The 18798-nt window shown below is 44.0% G+C and overlaps 1 protein-coding gene across 7 annotated transcripts in view; it reads right to left on the bottom strand.

Moving 5' to 3' along the window:
• Nucleotides 1-18798, bottom strand: part of baz2ba (bromodomain adjacent to zinc finger domain, 2Ba) — a 68005-nt gene that overhangs the window by 21097 nt on the left and 28110 nt on the right. For all 7 annotated transcript variants that reach the window (XM_080495286.1, XM_080495288.1, XM_080495291.1 and 4 more), the window contains 8 exons: nt 10127-10321; nt 6099-6290; nt 5848-6009; nt 5207-5403; nt 4869-5084; nt 4135-4737; nt 603-1380; nt 154-423 (listed from right to left, as the gene is read on the bottom strand). In XM_080495286.1, the coding sequence (XP_080351412.1) occupies nt 154-423; nt 603-1380; nt 4135-4737; nt 4869-5084; nt 5207-5403; nt 5848-6009; nt 6099-6290; nt 10127-10319 (2611 nt within the window). In that variant the 5' untranslated portion in view covers nt 10320-10321. The remainder of the gene's footprint in view (nt 1-153; nt 424-602; nt 1381-4134; nt 4738-4868; nt 5085-5206; nt 5404-5847; nt 6010-6098; nt 6291-10126; nt 10322-18798) is intronic.

Below are 18798 nucleotides of genomic sequence, written 5' to 3' on the forward strand. Positions count from 1 at the left end.
CAAAGCTACTGCTCTAAACAGCATTCTTTGCTTCTTCGATCTGGAACGTTACAGCGTTATTGTGTTACAGCATATAAATCAATGACACGAAAACAACCCCCCCCTCACGTTTTACTTTCACACTTTCAGCGTCAAGGAATTTAAAGACATTACCCAAAGGAGAGGCTAGGCTGTAGGACGAAGAGCCTGGAGAGCTGTGATAGGCCAAGGCACTGGAGCTGGTGGCAATGGTGGGCGACTTGACGACCTGCAGATTGAGAGGGGAGCAGCTGGTGGCGGTGTGATTGGTTGAGGTGTTCAGTAGTTCTGCGCCTTTGGTTAGCCTACGGGGAGTCATCTCTTTCTTAGAAGATCCAGACGGCAGCAGCTTTAACTCCTTCGCTTTCTTTCCAGATATGTCACTGTCTGAGTTGCTGTCAGACTCTGAAACAGGAGGGCAGGACACCAGGTGGGTAGGAAGTTAGAAACTTAAAAAGACATTAAAGAAGAACAGTCCACCACTACATTGTAGGTAATGTTTTATAATTAATTACCATTACAGTTTTTTTGTTGTTTTTTTAACGTGAAAGTTGCATTCATTCAGGCACACAGAAGGTACAAACCTGAGAGACTGTCATCAGAGTCCTCTTCGTCCTCCTCCTCCTCCTCCTCCTCCTCCTCCTCTTCGAGGTCGTCATCCTCATCGTCGTCATCATCTCCTGAGTCGTCGGATTCCTTGTTAGCGGGGAGACCAGCTGTGGGGTTGCATGTCCCAGGGATTCCCACCCCGGGGATTCCAACTCCAGGGATACTGACTCCAGGAATCCCAATCCCAGACTCTCCTCCCCGAAACAAATCTACAAGAGACTGTACCAGATGGTTTTGAGAAAAGCCCTTCCAGGCAGCTAAAGGGTCCGCTTGCCCCTGTCCCTGTCCCTGTCCTGGCCCCGGGGTCTGTCCCTTTACCTTGGGAGTCTTGTTCTTTCTGGATCCATGACCAGTGGCATGGGGTGAGGTAGTGGGGGGCTGTGACGGAGGCCCAGCATGGGCGGCTGCTGGGGTCCTACTTGCCCCTGTGCTCAGATTGACAGGCATCGACCCAAGGTCCGAGTCGCGCTGAGGAGAATTGCCTTGAGGGGCAGAGTCTTTGCGAGGTTTGGTGATGAGGGCCAAAGGTGCGTCCTGAGTGGTGCTTTGGATGACTCCATTTGGGTGATGAGGTTCAGGGAGCCCCAGCAGGGCACTCGAGAGGAAGAGGTTGGAGTGATTGTTCTGGGGTGGAGGAGGAGGAACGGGTGGCAATGGTGATGAAGACAGAGATGTCCTCTTGGGAGATTTGTTTGGCCCCTGCTGCTGCTTCTTTAGCTCAGCTGGGAACGTCTGCCCTTGGGACATGAGAGTCTGGGAATACAGAAGGAGGAGAGCACAAGTAGAGAAAGAAAGTCAGGGGGAGGGACCGAGTGGGAAATGCAGAATGGGAGGAACAAAGAAAGGTTAGGGAAAAAAATGGAAAAGAAACAGGACAAAGTGGAGTTGCTCTAGCTGTCAGTTTCCATCACTGTTGATTGTTTGAGCAGGTGACAAAACTACAATGCTGAACACTGGTACAGTTAACTGTGTCTAAGCCTCTTTTGGGGAAACAAAAAGAACATAAAATGCAATAACCGAAAGCCATTGTTCTCAACCAAGTTCACAAAAGAGACAATGTGTATCTTTCTAAAATTGTAATTACTTGTCTGCACATTTGAAAAGCTCCATCATTATCATCGTGCAGCTGGGAACGTTTGGCTTCTATTTATTTTATTTTTTTCCCATACACTGATAAGTTTGGTTCACTCTGTGTTTAAGCAAAGGTAGGTTCGACTTTAATGTTGCACTTTCAACTGGATGTGATATGAAGTGAAACAAATCAATTTCACAGACCATGAAATACAGTAACAGTGCTCAAACCACAGGGGGAATTTAGCTCGTTGTAAACTTCTCAGGAGTGGTGAAACCAAAATGGGAAATGATTTTCATAGAACAGACGGATCTCAATTGGTTTAGCTTATTGATCATTCATATTTCATCTGGAGGAATAGAATTTGTGAAGTCAAAGGCAAATAAAAATGTCAATTTTACAACATTTCATTTAAATTAACCAAAATCATAAATAATACAGTGGGATTTCTGCACGGTCTACATCTGCCTCAGAATATTAAAGTGACAAAAATCATTAACTGTTTCATCAACAAGCTATTTGCAACAGCAGTTGAGCAAATGCAACCGTTGTTAATAATTAAAAACACAGAGAAAATCATGTATGCATATGGATCATAATGTTTAATGAGCTGTAAGAGTTGGGCTTTCTGCTGAGACACTGCTATTGGCACATAAATTCCAGGTAACCGGGCGAAATCGTGAATAAAGTCTTGCACTGTTAATCAATTAAACCATCGTAGGATGTGATCAGTAAAAGAATCTAACCTATTTCAGCAGCACATTGTGAATACACTATATTACTTTGTGCGAATCACTACAAGCATCACTTGCCAGGCTCAAGGATATCAGTGACAAATGGTCCCAGGGTGCATGTTTTGAGTACTCCAAGTGGCCATTACAACTTGGTAATTAACCATTTGTACAAATGTACTCATTAATTAAAGCAGAAAACAATCACTTATTCTTGTTCTTGTTCCTCGTCTGAGTTTAGCAGAGATACTACAGACTTTCACACCCGACGTGTAAATGGAAACATTTGGAGGCATTAACTATTAATATATCTAAACGTCTTCGACATCTACGTGGCTTCCAGTATCCATTCCCAATGCACTACAAGTTCACTCAAATGCGCAGTCTCGGAGATCAGTTGCACAAAACAACTTTCTAATGTTCGTCTGCAGCTGGAAGATTTTGCTCAAGGCCATGTTAATTTTAAAAAGGCCATTTGGAACATGATTGTCTCTGATGTAAAATCCCAGCCTGGCATGGAAGAGGTACTGCAACAGTCAATGTTATGATTTCATTTTTAATTGAGTCTGCAGCCTCACCGGTGTAACTTCTATAGCTGCTTGCACCAAGTCAGAAATCGATAGGATAAATGACCACCAGAAAAGAAAAAAAGAAAACATTGTTTCACGTCAATTACTGTCAAAGTATATCCAGATCTTACAGCAACAACTACTACTACCCATTCATAAATTCATCTCTATCATTATCTGGGTCGTGGTCATCCTCGCTGACTGTGGAGAGACAGGAAACACCCTGGACGGGTCACCAGACCATCACAGCGGAAACACTCACTCACTCACTTTCACATCTACGAGCAATTTAGAGTCACCAATTAACCTTAAATGTATGTTTTTGGGCTGTGTGGGGGGGGGACCGCAATACTGGGAGATACCCCATGCAAGTACATGCATGCACACACCACACAGCTGGGCCCCTAACCGCAAAAACCAAGACCTTTGTTGCTATGTGAGGAAAGTGTCAACCACCACACCGCTGTGCAGCCTCACTAACTATTGTTATTGTCAAACTACGCTTGTAGGGCAGACGTACACCAGCTGAGTAATTGGTAATAATACACATCATGGTTCAACGTCAAGCAAAAAAAAGATTCTAAACGAGCTGTATTTAATTAAAACACTACTTCTTTGGAATGGAAAAATAAAGTATTGGCATTAAACCATTATGGACGTAACTTTACAACTCTGGCATTCAACATCTCCTTAAAATCCAAAATAGATAACTGTCATCACCAGCAGCTTCTATCCTTTCACTGGAACTGGATTACTATCCAGAGAGTTTAAATAAAATGCAATGAGCCAGTTTTAAAATTATATGATGTGTACAGGTAGTAGTAGAGAGTACAGATAATTACGCCGTATCAAAAGTAAAGGGAATAAATAAAACATTTTCAGAAAAATAAATAAAATGAGTCCAGAAGGACAAACATCTTCTACTTAGTAGGAGTTAGTACTTGTTAGTACAGTAAAAATACTTGTCATTTGCCACCTCTCTTTTGGGTACGAATCATTTTGGTGACTAAAGCTGAAAGTGTAACTTACAGCCAACATCCAACAATAAGCTAGGAATGTGACAGTGATGTTGCTTTTGGACACAATAAAAAAAAAAAAAAAGCATTATTCAGTTGCTATTATCAGGTTGGCTTACCTGTTTGAGCCTGAACTCATTGATCTGCGCAAGTGAAGCTTCCAGCAGTTTCCTTTTGTTGGATTTGGCGGAGCCAGGAACGGTGAGCTTTGGTGGCTTCAGCGAGGACTTCTGGGAGCTTGTTACAGATGAGGTCAAACCAAAGGGTTTGGGGGAGGTAGACAGCGGGAGAGTTGAGCGGGGAGGAGAGGGGACTGAAAGAGGCTTAGGGGAGGAGCGGAGGGAGAGGGGCAGGTGCTGCGGGGAGGAGGAGGGCAGCAGTTTGGGAGGTTTGGGAGAGGCAGCGCTGGAGAGCGTCTTTGGAGAAGTGGTGAGAGCGATGGGGGAGGAAGACGGCGACGACTCTCGGCGGGGCTGCGAGAGGAGCGCCAGGGGCTTTGAGTTTGCAGCCAGGCCAGTGGACTGAATCACACTGAAGTGTTGCTGTTGCCCCTCCGTCCGGGATCTTGAGCCGTGCACGGCCAGTGGGGATGTTTGGGACAAGGCGGGAGGGGAGACAGAGCAGGGTATGGGCACCAGGGTTGGGGGGGTGGAGGAGACTTTCTGGGTGTCTTTTTTGTTTTGCGCTTCAGTCTTTGCAGTTCCAGTAGTAGTTATCAAAACCTGGGTTGGAAATTAAATTTAAAAAAAAAAAAATTGTGATAAAGAAAATTACTATAGCATGATCATCAATCTTAATTCATTCCACATTCTGGGTAATAGTTTAGTTTTAATTGCCAACTTTTCTTCTTTACCTTTGTTTTCTTTTTCGTGCGCCTCTCAGAGTCTGAAAACTCGCTCTGTTTGTCCTCTTCTTCGTCATCCTCGTCGTCGTCGTCGTCGTCGTCCTCATCATCCTCTGCTAAGTCCTCCAGATCGCTGCTGAGGGAGCCGTCACTTGAACTGTCTGAAGATGTGCCTGATTCGCTGTTGCTTGCCAAAGCAGTATCTGTCTGCTTCTTTCGTGCCTTCTGCATTGAGCGAAACCAAACAAAAAGCAAAACACAGTGAGAATCAGCTCCACTGTTATAATGCATGACATGTGCATTTTGCATGTTCATTTCACTGAGAGAAATGTAATTTCAGTACTGACCTTCTCTTTAGGCCTCTGAATGGTCTTTTCTAACAAATCGGGTGGTTTGTTCGGAGGGCTGCTACGGTGGCTGTTTGAGGGGTCTGAATTTTTGGTCGGCTTGGTTGATGCCTGAACAGGAGTTGGACTCGCAGAAACGCTCCCTGGTTGTGTGGTGGGAGGACAGACCCCACTGCCATTCACTGATCCATTCAACCCTAGGAACCGAAAAACAGATCTGCTGTATTACTAATCAGCTTCATCTTTTCTTGCGAGAGACGATAATGAAATATCTGGAACTAACTGCAGAATGGAATAAGGCTAATAAAAATATTGATTTATACATGTATCTCATCAAACGTGCTGGCTGTGCAAGACTGAAGCCCAACATGAGTGGTTTACATAATAAAAGATAAATTAAAAGATACTGTGAAATTAAAAGAGTGCAAGAACCAGAGATTAGGAGAGGGATCGTGGGGAAGCGTGAGAGAGAGAGGTTAACAGAATCACTAAGTGAGGACTGAAAGTCATTAAATCTGTCTAGGAAAAGAGAAATCCCATCATAGGACAAAGTGGATTTAGATTGAGGGAGAAGAAGACCCACAGATGGGGACTGAGAAAGGAAATAGAGCAGAGCAAGTGTCTTCGGGACAATACTGTACCTTTAGGCGGGGTATGGCTGTTCTTGCTGGGCATCCTGATCTGAATGGGACTGGCGCTGTGATTGGGCTGAATGTGCGGGGTGAAGAACGGAGGGAAGCCTATGAAAGAGGGGAGAAAGGCAGCAGCTCCTCGTCCATGGGCTTCAGCGGCTCGCCACCATTCTGTTCGGAGAGGGGGTGGGGGGGAGACGGTTAAAGGGACATTCGCCTTCAGCTAATTGCCGTCCAAATTCAAATGTCATCGTTCCTACCGGAGAGGGCTCCCAGTTGGGGGTGGGCAGCCAATGCAGCTGACATGCCCAGCGAGCCCAGGCCTCCAAACTCAGGCCTGCCCGCTCCGGCAGTGTAGAGGGCTCCGAAGGCTGGGTGGTTGACCAGAGGGAAGGCACTTGACAATGTGGAGGCAATGAAGGGCTGCTCTCCCGCTGCTCCAAACAGACGGCCTAATGATAGATCATGGTCACATTCAATTAAGATTTCAAATGCAATCCACAGCAAACAGCCGCGTAAACAAACAGTGACACGAAGCAACAGGTGTACAATTGTCATTTTCATCAACTGACTGTTTCACTTGCATAACAAAAAGACTCCTCTTTCATTTTATCAGCTTTTGAAACACTGGAAAGCAGACAGAGAAGAAACAGGACATAACTAAATGAAAACAGTCAACATGACTGTGGGGGGCCCGAATGTGAACACCCACTATATTGACAAAAAATAAGATTCCAATTGAATACATTCAGGACTTGAGGTTTTTTTTTGTTTTTTTTTTCCAATCCCATCCAATAGAATTACATGCCTTTATTTGTTTGAAGCTGCTGCAGTATTCAGGTTTAGTGACTAATCATTGCTAGATTGCAGGATTAAAAGAAGAACTCCATACGGGAAGTGAATTTTAATTTACTTGAATTTTAATTTCACTCGTCGTACAGATTTTTTTTCCTCCCCGCAAAGTTCTGCTCCGATATTAGTGTAGAGTTGGTATGACAGTTGTTAAATACATCTTGCCATTGCCCAACATTTAGTTGTTTATTATGTTTATTCACACAGATTAAGAACATTGTTCTGAGACGTTGATGTGAGAATCGACATGGTGTGAAAACTAAGTGTGAACTGCTTTTGAAGGTGTCACTTCTCATCCGGATTGGCTATAAAAGAATTAAATACAGAGTGACTGCCTTCTATTTGTGTAAGTATTAACTTCAGATTTAGCTTCTACCGAGCGCAGACAGCACCTAATTTTATATGGCAGCCGTACTGTTTCTGAGCATGACAGAAAAACTATTTCTTCAGCTTACTGCTTATGTATATACGATAAAACATTCGCCTTTAAATTACAGAGCTTTGTGTCATAATCCAATTCCAGCTCAGAACTATTTATGTATTGATATTTCTTTAGTTTGAAATGAGTGTCAGAGCATGTTGGGCAGTAACAAAGGCTGGATATTCGTGATGAGAAAAAGAAGAGTGTGTATAAGGTGTAAAAACCTAACCTCCTTCTATCCTTTTGCCATTCAATTTCAGCACAGAAGAATACTTCATCAACATCATCATCGTCTAGCGTTTTCCTGAGCACAATCATTTCTGGCAGGGGTGACTGCCACGTATTACCTCCTCCCAGAGTCAGATGCAATTTGGTGTGAGCATATTTCATGCAAATTCAATTTCTATTCCAGAAAAGGAGAGCAAGCCTGCTTGATGCCTCTGCATAAGCCAGGTAATACACATGCAAAAAAAAAAAAAAGAAAGAAAAAAGAAAAAGAAAAAGTGATAAGTGAAGAAAAGGGAAGTGTTGTGCACAGTGCAGATGAAAATGTCAAACTACTATACACATGCATACACCATGGAAATGTAAAGCGGAGTGACAGAACAGTGGCGTGTTTTCTGAGCTAATGCAGTCCCAGATTTAAAAGCAGGACTGGTGACAATATGCGCCGTGCTAAAACACTGACGGCGAGTTAAAGGGAACACGAGTTTACTGATGCGTCTCGGAGACTTCTGAAAGTGAGAATCAAACTATTTGTGGCCTCACCAGCATGCTGGCAGTGTGACATATGAGAGTATAGCCTTTTGTGTCGGCGTCAAGGCCCCTCTCTCCACAAGACAGCAAAATCTGCCTTTTGAATGTCATTAGAATATGCTGAATATGTAGAGCCTGCCTTGCCAGCGTCAGCTAGTGGATAGGAAGATAAACGACTGCAATGCAACCCCCCCCCCGAAAGGCCAGCCACGGCATTCACTTATGCCTAAGGTGCCCACTTCTCCCCCACACACACCCTCCTTCCTTTCGAAGCAACACAAAGTGACATCTGCAAATGCCTCTTCAATATTAATGCAGGCTTCCAGAAGGCGAATAATTAAATCTAAAAATTTGAAGCAAGAAAGAAGCAGGGGGAAAGACATACCTAGGATTACCTACTCGCTCTCCCTCACTCAGTGTCTCTCTCTCGCTCCCTCGCCCTCTTTCTCATTCTGTTTCAATCCTTCCTCCACTCTGACAAACTGCACCGCCTGCTTTTTTCATGTTTGGATGCTGCCGAAGGGGGATTAATTTGTTGTTTGTTGCAGTCAATCAAATTTCCACAGACAGATTTAAGTTAATTGCATCCGTGAGTTGATCCCAGAAGGAGAGAGTGCTACAAGCGCCGATCAGCTTTTATTCTCCAAGTGATATCCTCATCAATGACACATGCACAAACGCGCGCAGACCTACACACGTGTACACAAACACACATACACACACACACACACACACACATGCACAGAACACAGTCTGTGCTCATTTTTACATTCTTCAGATTCTTGTTATTGGCACATTGGAAAAGGACCTTGAATAAATGCCTGCACATTTATGTTTGTGATGATAATATATCCCTGCAATATACAATTACTGATGTTACCTGCTCGCACAATACACTTGACATTTCCTTTTTGTTCTCCATAACAATGTTTTTTTTCTTCCTTTAATTATGATACCCAGAGCTACGAAACCAAAGGAGGCGACTTTACTGTACTTTCTGTATGTAAATACTTATCTCCTGTATGTTTCAGTTTCAGTTCACATACTGAACAAAGCGCCGAGTGAAATGAAAAACTACTGCCTTACTTGATTCCCACAAAGCACAGCAGAAGTTCAGAGTTTTATCGGTCTGCCTCTCAGCATATCATTTGACGCTCAGCCTAAAATCGCTTATCTCGAAAATCTGAGCACACGTAATGGCACTGAAGGATAACAGGGATGTATAATGCATAAGAAGGAGATGCTCCTAATGGCTTCTTCTTTGGGGCAATGCTGAGGATATGGAGCACAAAACAAGGGGCTTTATTTTGCTCTCTCCGTCCTCTTCTCGTAACAGAGAGAAAACACAACAATCATGGAGTGAGCTGGATACCCTATTCCCTACTCAGTGCAACGTGCATATAGGAGGGGTGTGTGTGTGTGTGTGTGTGTGTGTGTGTGTGTGTGTGTGTGTGTGTGTGTGTGTGTGTGTGTGTGTGTGTGTGTGTGTGTGTTCGGAAGCAAGGCTTTCGAGAAAATAGCCAAGCATTAAAAGATGAGAAGAAAGTATGATTCAGTCGCTCACACAATATTTGAACCACCACACACACACGCGTGCGCTCACACTGAATATACACACTCCTCTTTGCCTAATGGCTTTGACCAATACATAGAAAGGAAGCTGGATGCTGGACAGGGCTGACTAGACACTGAGTGGCTAACAAATGTTAAATCATGCAGGGAGAGGCTCTCTCTCTCTCTCTCTCTCTCTCTCACTCTTTCTCTATTGCTTTTTCAGAACACACACACTTTTATAGAACACACACACACACACACATGCACACGCACACACACAGTGCCGTGCTGAGCCTGACTCTGAGGCAGCTGGAGCCAGAGAGCTGAAGGTTGTCAGGAGACATGGCGAAGCATGTGTGTGTTTCTCACACAAAAGAGCCCCCTAATTGTTTGGGATTCATTAATGCAGCAGCTTTTCAATTGCAACCCAAGCTGTCAGGAAGAAAAAAAAAAAAAAAAAAATCCTTGTAGCTGGGAGAGAGGTGTATTCACACCGGCTGCAAAATAACTGTATAATTAATACTGGGGGAAACTCATTTTTCATGGTAAAGAAATGAGGAGCATTCTGAATGCTATCAAGACATGAAAGTGACCACATTTGGCATCTTTTTGTGGTTACATGAAAACTGTTTGCATTGTGTGTGGGTATTTTCTTTTCTTGACTGACATGGGCGCGAAAAAAAAAAAAAGAAAAGTGTTTCTTACCAGAGGTGCTGAGGGTGGATCCCAGTGCTGAGGGGCTCGGGGCCAGGCTGCTCTTAGAGTGGGGAGCAGGCGATGACGAAGATGAGGAAGAGGAGGAGGAAGAGGAGGAGGAGGAGGAAGAGGCCGCAGGGGAGGAGGTGCGAGCAGCAGACAGGGTGGGCGCAGGGGAGGCCAGCCGCTCTCCAGACTCCATATCTGTCAAACACAATCCAATCAGCAGGGTTACAATAGCAAAGCACACCCACCCATACACTCACAAACACACAAACGCATACTGTCACACCTACACAACATGTTCAAGCACACACACACACACTCACACACAAACACAAACGCACGCACGCACACACACACACACACACACACACACACACACACACACACACCCCTCCTGACACTTTTCCTTTCACAACTCACTTCCCCTGAACAATATTTCTATTTAGCCATGCTCACTGGCTCCCAGCCTCTATTGATTCAATATGGGGTAGGAAGGAGGATGACATGTTTAAGGACTCCGATAACGGACAACAAAGCAGGTTCTACATTTTGATGCAGGAAAATACCAGTGCCGAGAGTGTGTTCTTTAACAGGACAGCCACTTTACCAGCGAAGTCACTCGGCTGAGGTTGAAGTGGGACATTTAGAGCGACAGAGGTTAGTGAAAAGATTCAGACAGAAAATGGACAAATAACAGATTCGACACTTTTCTTTGTCAGTCTCTGTCCTTCAGGGAAACAGGACGACGCATGAGCAAACTTGCACCGGCGCTTTTCCACAACCGGGATCTCTTTACACATCCTTGATGAAAACGAATGTCATTTAAATTTAAGAGCTCTTTTCGGCCTTTAAAGACCGCGTTGCTCCCTGACTGCTTTCAGTCAGAACGAGGACTGAATGGACAGGCTTTTAGATGATAGGTGCATTAAACAACTGGGTAGCTTTCCATTATCGGCCTCACGGAGTCGCCGTGCTGGCCATTATCAACCAACCAACAACGTCAACCCAAACATGAAACATTGGTCCATTCTGCAGCCCAAATATTTCACTTACATTATTCAGCTTTAATCCCCTTTTGCTTACAACTGAGAACACAATGTGGCTGTGCCCACACCGCCACTGTCTTGTGGAGCCAAATAAATACAAAAGTGTTTATAAACACATAAACGTTCGCACAAACACACACATGGACACTCGCTCACACATTTCAACCCTTCCTGCAGACAGGCACACGCACAAAATCACCTCCCCTGTCTATCACATCAACCTGACTCTTTTTCTCTCTTCTCCTTTTCCATATCCCTCAGCCTGACACTAATCCAGGACTGAAAATCCCCTTCAAAAGCACAGTTTGCAGATTGTGTTTTACAGGCAGGCTTTGTTATTGTGTCATTACATATAAACAGTCTCTGCCTCCATCTCTCTTTCCTTCTCTCTCTCTCTCTCTCTCTCACTCTCTCTCTCTCCCTCTCCTGCCATCCCTCCGCCACACTCCCTCCCTCTCTCCTCTGCAGTGGGAGCAGAGCCACTGATTAAATCTCTGAGACAAAAGCTGCTATCCTCTGAATATCAAGTATCAGCCTTTCGCCAGGAGCAACACTGACAAGAGAGAGGGAGAGAGGGAGAGCGAGAGGCGCGGATGACAAGAAAACCTGCTGCAGTCCACGGGGAGGAGGCTGGTGTGCCATCGGACTTGGGCAGCCATGACTGCCATTGCTGCAGTGAAAAGATGGTGGTTGTGTAATTATGAGCAAGGTCAAAGGTCCTTGGACCGGGCTCTGGCGAAGGGTGACAGGACGTGGGGCAGATGAGGCAAATTATCAACCGTAATGGCAAGGAAATGAACGTTACATATTAGTTACAAGAATAGATTTCTGCTTGAGCGAGGATAAAGAGTTTTATCGTAATCCTAACCAAAAACTGTTGCCTCTCAGCTACACTTTTGTTGCATGAACGGGTGTCACACTCAATGCTCCTTCACTTTGACTGTCACCTTTTAAATGTCAGGTTAGGTTGAGAAAGAGAGAGAAAGAGAGAGAGAGAGAGAGAGAAAAAACATGCAATAAAGAAAAAAATTATTCTTCCACAAGATTTGTTTTTTTAAAGTGAGCTTTTCGTGGTTGCGCCAAACCAAAAATGCAAGTATCATTAGGAGTGTGATGAAAATGGAGAGGAGCTGTGGCCCTTCATAATTATCATAATGCACATGAAAACAAAAGGCTTGTGTCTCAGAGGACGAGCAAGCTTATGTGGTGTCAGCTGGTAAGTGAAGCAGATCATTCCCTACCTTTCCAGAGAGGAAGGGGGGAGAGAGAAAAAAAAACGCAGGAAGAGGGAGAGAGTGAGGGGGGAGATAGAGAGATTGAGAAGAAAAAGGGATAAGCAAGACAATATACTCTGATTTTGTTGTGGAAAAAAAGGAGCAGAAGAATGGAAAAGAGAGGAGAAGATGAAGGACAGGCTGTAAACCATTCCTGTCGTTTCTCAATATCTGCACTTAATGCCTCGCCTTGTCAAAACGTGATGATGTGAACAGAATTGATTTCCCCCCTAACAAACAACAAAAAAGCAATCCCTCCTTTGCAGAGGTGTAAAGCAGAGCTACCCTCCCCCTCATCTCCTCTCATCTCTCACAATCTCTCAAAGGGCCTCTTTCTGGGATGAGAGACGGAGAGAGAAAGGACAGCAGGGGAAAAAAACGACTGCGAGGCAAGTCCATCTTCCTCCGACAACTACAAACTGATCACTTAGTGCAATTAAATCTAATAACAATAATAAGATTGAGCTCAGCAATGTACCACCAAATGCACAGCCACAACAATGATTGCAACAATAATGGAGCGCCAAGGTATTTAAGGATCCAATCCTGACTTAATTATGAGAAATTAAAATGGATTTAGCATCAGAATTAGCTTGATTTTATAGGTAATTAACGGCACACCACAGTGGCGGTATAAGGCAGGCGTCATAATCTCCGCGAACGGCTAAATCAATTTGACTCGAACAACGCCGACCAATCAAGGCAGAACGCTGCAACCAGAAACAGAAGGTCCTGCAGATGCAAAAGAAGAGGAAGAATTTATGCTAATGGCCGAACTATGATTTATAAGACGTGTTCCAGCGCCGGAGTCACAGTCACGTCCACAAATACAACACAGCACCCAGCTGTCAACGCGAGCAGCTAATAGTGGCTGGATGCAACAGCCCTTCAGGAGATAGTGTAGCTATAAACAGCTCTGCGGTTTTATGATTGCATGTGGCCTTCCTATAGGAGCCTTCACATGTCAGGATCATCTAAAAGGAGGGCAGAATGGTATAAAGGAGAGATAGAGTGCGTGCATTTGGTGGCGGTATAATGGCCTGTGCTGCCTGGTATGTGGCCTCACATCAGGCATTTTTTTGTTTGCCGTGCTGTATGTCTGTGTTGCATGTATGCAATAGTGCCCCGGTTCCGCGTGCAGCGGTTTCACAAAAGACTGTCAATGCATGTGCCTCTGGACTTGTTGTTGTGCATGTGCTCGTGTGTCACAGCCTCAAACTATTCACTCTCCCGTGTGTCTCATTCCTGCCCCCCCCCCCTTTTTTTTTCTTCTCCTCGCCACTTCAACACACACACACACACACACACACACACACACACACACACACACACACACACACACACACACACACACACACACACACACACAGTAACAGATGGCTGATACTAACTGAGATAATCCGCCAACAGAGTCATCAGCATGGATCAGTGGTAATCAGAGTGTGGACACAATGTCTCTTCTCCAGCCGTAATGGAAGGAGCGCCTGGCGCAAGTGAAGGGAAATGCATTATTCCCCATGATGCCCTGACCCCATTCAAAGACACACGGTGGCTCCCAGCCCTCTTTCTTTTTTCCCTCCTTGCGGCAGACGGCAAAGACTGTATCATCGCCGCTTCGGCAGCGTTCACTCTCTCCTCTGGATCTCTTACTCCCTGCCTTTTATTGTGATCCGCAACTGTGTCAGACACAGACCTCTATTTAGCCGTGTCCTGCTCTGAGCAGCTAACAAGAGAAATGTCAACATAGCAAGTGTGTCACGATGAAGGTTGTAGGTAACAAAACAAGAGCCGGATTGAGCAATCACTTTTTTTCTTGTGCATAGGTCAGAGCGAGCGCTGACTTCTTAACATTGCCGTTTCCTATAAATAATGAAGTTTGTTCTGTGAATTGATAATACTTCTCTAATTTCCAGACGCCGCTCTGGTTACCAGGTGATAAACTGTCTGTCAGTTCTCATGAATCACTCCTCACCAAAAGCACCGGCACACACTCACACTCACACTCACACGCACACACTCAGCGGTACTTTCTGTTGCTCTTGTGTTTGTGAAAGTGAGATCATTAACAGTGACTGAATCAGCAAGAACATCTTTTATTTTCTGACCTTGCGTAGCTGCTGCTCAGGCAACACTGTTTGAACTTCCAGTCTCTCTTTGTGCTTGTATATGTTCGTGTGGGAGTATGTTTTTCGAGGCACGGCATGTGCATATGGATGTGGATGTTTGTACTTTGCATGTTTGTTGGCCATGAACACTGACTGAGCAGGCTCATCTTGCTTATAGCAGAGCGCACGCACAAGCTTGCTTGACCCCTTTTCCTCTTTCCCTTCAACCCCCACGCCTCCCTCCTCCCTGCACACACACACACACACACACACACACACACACACACACACACACACACACACACACACACACACACACACACACACACACACACACACACACACACACACACACACACACACACACACACACACACACACCGACAGCCAGGAAATGACATAACCAGGCATCTTGGCAAAAAAAAAAAAGTGACAACCGTTGTCCAGTGTCAAACATCAGCTAAGAGAACATTTAAAGAGACAGCGTGATATCGCAAGACACACCTGATTGCGTGACTTTATTCAATTTGATTATTGCGTCGGGGTGTTATACTGCAGAGACGTTTCTTTTTTTCCTCCTCAAAATTATATTTAATTCATAAAGTAAGAAAATCTGCAACATTCTGAATAACTGAATAATGATGTCAAACAGGGTTGTTTTTTTTTGCAAAACTGCATAATGGCGTCATGAACACACAGTGGACTGGGTCTGAACGGAGTACAAAGAGACAGCATGCCCCAGTGTGGCCTGTCTAGGTGACAACAACTCGAGTGACTCACACCCCTCCCTGGTCACCACTCCTACCCAGTGACAGATGGCAGAGCAGGGCATGTAGGGGATGGGCACCATCTCTCACCCTGCCTCGGCGAGGCTTTGGCAGCAGCGCTGGCCACAGGTCTTATTACAGCCACACCACTGCTTGCCTGCCTGTCTCCATGTAACACTGGAGCTTACCATGCGAGAGCTGCTTAGTGCCTGCCAGGGTAAAAAAAAAAGGTAATGATATGGTCCTGTGTGCAACAAATGGTAGATGTGTTAGCGCTGAAGACTTCCCAGCTCCCAGTATCCACGAGGCCTCGGTGAAACCCATACACACATGCACATCCATGAAGCCGTAAGAGGCTTTAGATAAACTATAAAACTAAATGGCATGCCGCACGCATTCAGTATATTTTTTTTTAAAAATGACAAGAAATCAGCTCCTGCCAAATGGCTTTATTTGCCTTTTCAAGCATGCCGTCGATGCCAAAGGCAGGAATCAACAACCCTACTAACCATCCGTCTCTGCTGGGTTCCCTGTGACAATAATGTGATTTTGGGACATGGTGATGACTCGGTGGAGAGGAATAGGATAGGCTTGTCACTTGCGTTTGATGTCAAACCTATGTGTGACAGAATAGTGTTACTCAGCTCAACCAGACATAGCACTACTCCCATTTCCTGGCCATAAATAGAAGAGAATGAGCTGGTAGTGAGTGTGTGTCTGTGTGCATGTTTTTGAGCAGGAAAATCTGTGTATTTTTACAGACACACACACACACGCGATTATAAGTATCACAAAGTGAGCTCAGTAAGAAAAATTCCCCATCTCTTACGCTCATTCGCATCTGCATCCAGCCAAAGCTAATTATTCTCCCCATGGTAACCTAGCAGGGTCTTCACATCAAAAAACCAGAAGTGTGCATCAGGCAATCATCCCTGATGAATCTGCCCTTCTCCCTCTGCTAGCCACTCACACTCATCTGCCAGTCTTACCGCTCATTATGATTTTTTTTTTTTTTTTTTGCCCCCCCCCCCCCCCACACACACTACACATTGAACCAGATCTGCTCACCATCGGTTGCTTGCGTCTCCAAGAATATATGATGACTTTGGAGCAGTTTGGAAGCGCAGAATAATTTAATCATGAAGTGTCCAAGAGCAACATTACAAGGAGACACACAGATGCACTGAATGCAAGGTGAGCGGTAAGCCAATACCTGTTAGAGTTAATTACCATTTAGATTACAGTATTGTACATTTGCTCTCATCCAATTTTCACAACAGAGCTTTATTGTAACTGCGCGCAAAGAGGCAAACTGATGATTTGCAAAAAGAAATGTACCTTGAGGCCTTTAACACTGTGCTTAGATAACAGGTGCACAGCTCAACAAAATGCATTCCACGTATTACGGCAGAAGCGAAAATGTTTTACGGTTTGAAAAGACCTCTCCATATGTATGTATAATTTAACTGTATAGTCCCAAATATAAATTTAAAATACGTCTTTACTTGTGTGACACTGCTCGGGTAAGCAGCAGCACAATGCTGTCACTGCAAATCACAACAGCTGGATTTAACAAAGCCCACTGGTGTGTAGTGTGTGATTAGGTTGCTGTTAAAAACATCTACAATTGAGAAGCAAAATGTACCATCATCTGTGAAGGTTCTCTTAATTATTATTGAAAATGATCCGTGGAAGGCCATTTATATAATTAAAAGTTGATTATTACAAGCCTGATGTGTGTCTTGTGACAGTCGAAATTATTATGCGCTGAACTGAATCAACTGAACAGGAAACAAATGTCCGACTTTGTTATGAAAATGAATGTGTTATTTTACATCCACTTTTATTCATATGTGCAGCACTTGGTTGTGCGCTCATCTCAGGTATGAATCTAATCTAGCCATATGGAATTCTATAATAATCCTGAAAATAGAAATTAAGATTCATCATTGATGTGTGGGATTTCCTGCGAAAGTGCAAAGACGATACCTTTAATTCTACCCAATGAGCATGTTTAAATAAATGCAGAAAATACAAAAACTTGAAAATGAACCACAGGAAATAACATTACTTATCCGGATATATCGAGAAACGAAGGGAAGGGGGGGGGGGGGGGGGGGGGGGTGTGGAGGGGAAGGGAAGAGGGAGCGGACGGGTTAGAGGGGGAGTGAGAATGAGTGCAGTACTCCAGATATGCATAATGCAAATGACATGCATGTCAAATAGCAAAACAAACTGACAGTGACAGAACAATGGAATAGCCAGAGAGCGGCAAGCCTTGCTCCAGCAATTGCTGGAGCCTCTTCTGTCCATTTCCATGAGAAGAAACCATTTAGAGTTGTGTTCCACTGAATCTGTACTTACGGATAACTGATACCACCGTGCGAATGTGACACAATTTGTATAAAGCATGCGATGGCTGAACCAGCTTATCAATGACAAATACAAGTTGCAAGCCTGGTTTAATTCTATCCTGGGAACACATGATGTGCTTTTCTGATGGAACAGGATAAGCAGTACATGTACAGTCACAAATCCTAATTTTACTGCCCCCCTTTGCCACATGAAGCGTCAGTATATTAGTTCAACTTCCAAACTGCTCAGAGCTAAAGTGTTCATTTAACACCTGCAGTTTAACCTCTCTAATGCGGAGTGATTTATAGAATACACTGAAACTGAAAACGTACTTGGGATGAACCGACCACACACAGCACTGTCTTGTACACAAGAATAAAACTGAACATATCATAGCACCTTATAATGTGAGCAGTCAAACATAGACTGCAGTAACATACAAGTGTTTTTCTGTACCTTTTCCCGCTGTGTGTAACTGTTTCTTAAAACATGAAGCTTTTCATTGAATGTAAAGAGCTTAAAAAGGTCAATTCTGAGCTAAATCTTTCATTCTGAGTTCATAGTTGGGGTTTTTTTCTAATTCAAAAGAATAAATGTCTGAAATTATAACTCAAGATGATAACTTTGTTCTGTGGATTACACCTGTCATATTTACATTTTCATGTTTTTTTTTCAATCCTAATTTTCCACTTTCATCAAAAAACATTAAATAAACATGAATTAATTAATTTGAAGCGCTTGCTGTCATTTTCTCCATTGAAGCAGGTGGACGTTTCCAGAGCTGCTAAAAATATTTAGCATGTGATGACATGTGTGAGATATTTAAAGCTCTCATATCAGCAATATCACTTTGCAATGTATTGATTGAGTTTTATATTCAAACATTTCAACTTGTAAAACCTTTCTTACAAAACCACAGCAAACCTGTGAAGTGCTGTTGGTATACGAGGAGTTGACTTTCCAAGTTCCTGAACTCACTATACAATTACATCCCAAATGTAAACATGGCTGGCTTATCTCGTCTCCAATGCCCCCCTCCTCTCCCGTCCACTCTGCTCTTTACACTCTTTTATGTTAAAATGATCAATAACACCTGTACAATAATGGCTTCATTACAAGACCCTGACT

The sequence above is a fragment of the Blennius ocellaris genome (assembly GCF_963422515.1).
Source record: "Blennius ocellaris genome assembly, chromosome: 1".
Classification (NCBI taxonomy): Eukaryota; Metazoa; Chordata; class Actinopteri; order Blenniiformes; family Blenniidae; genus Blennius; species Blennius ocellaris.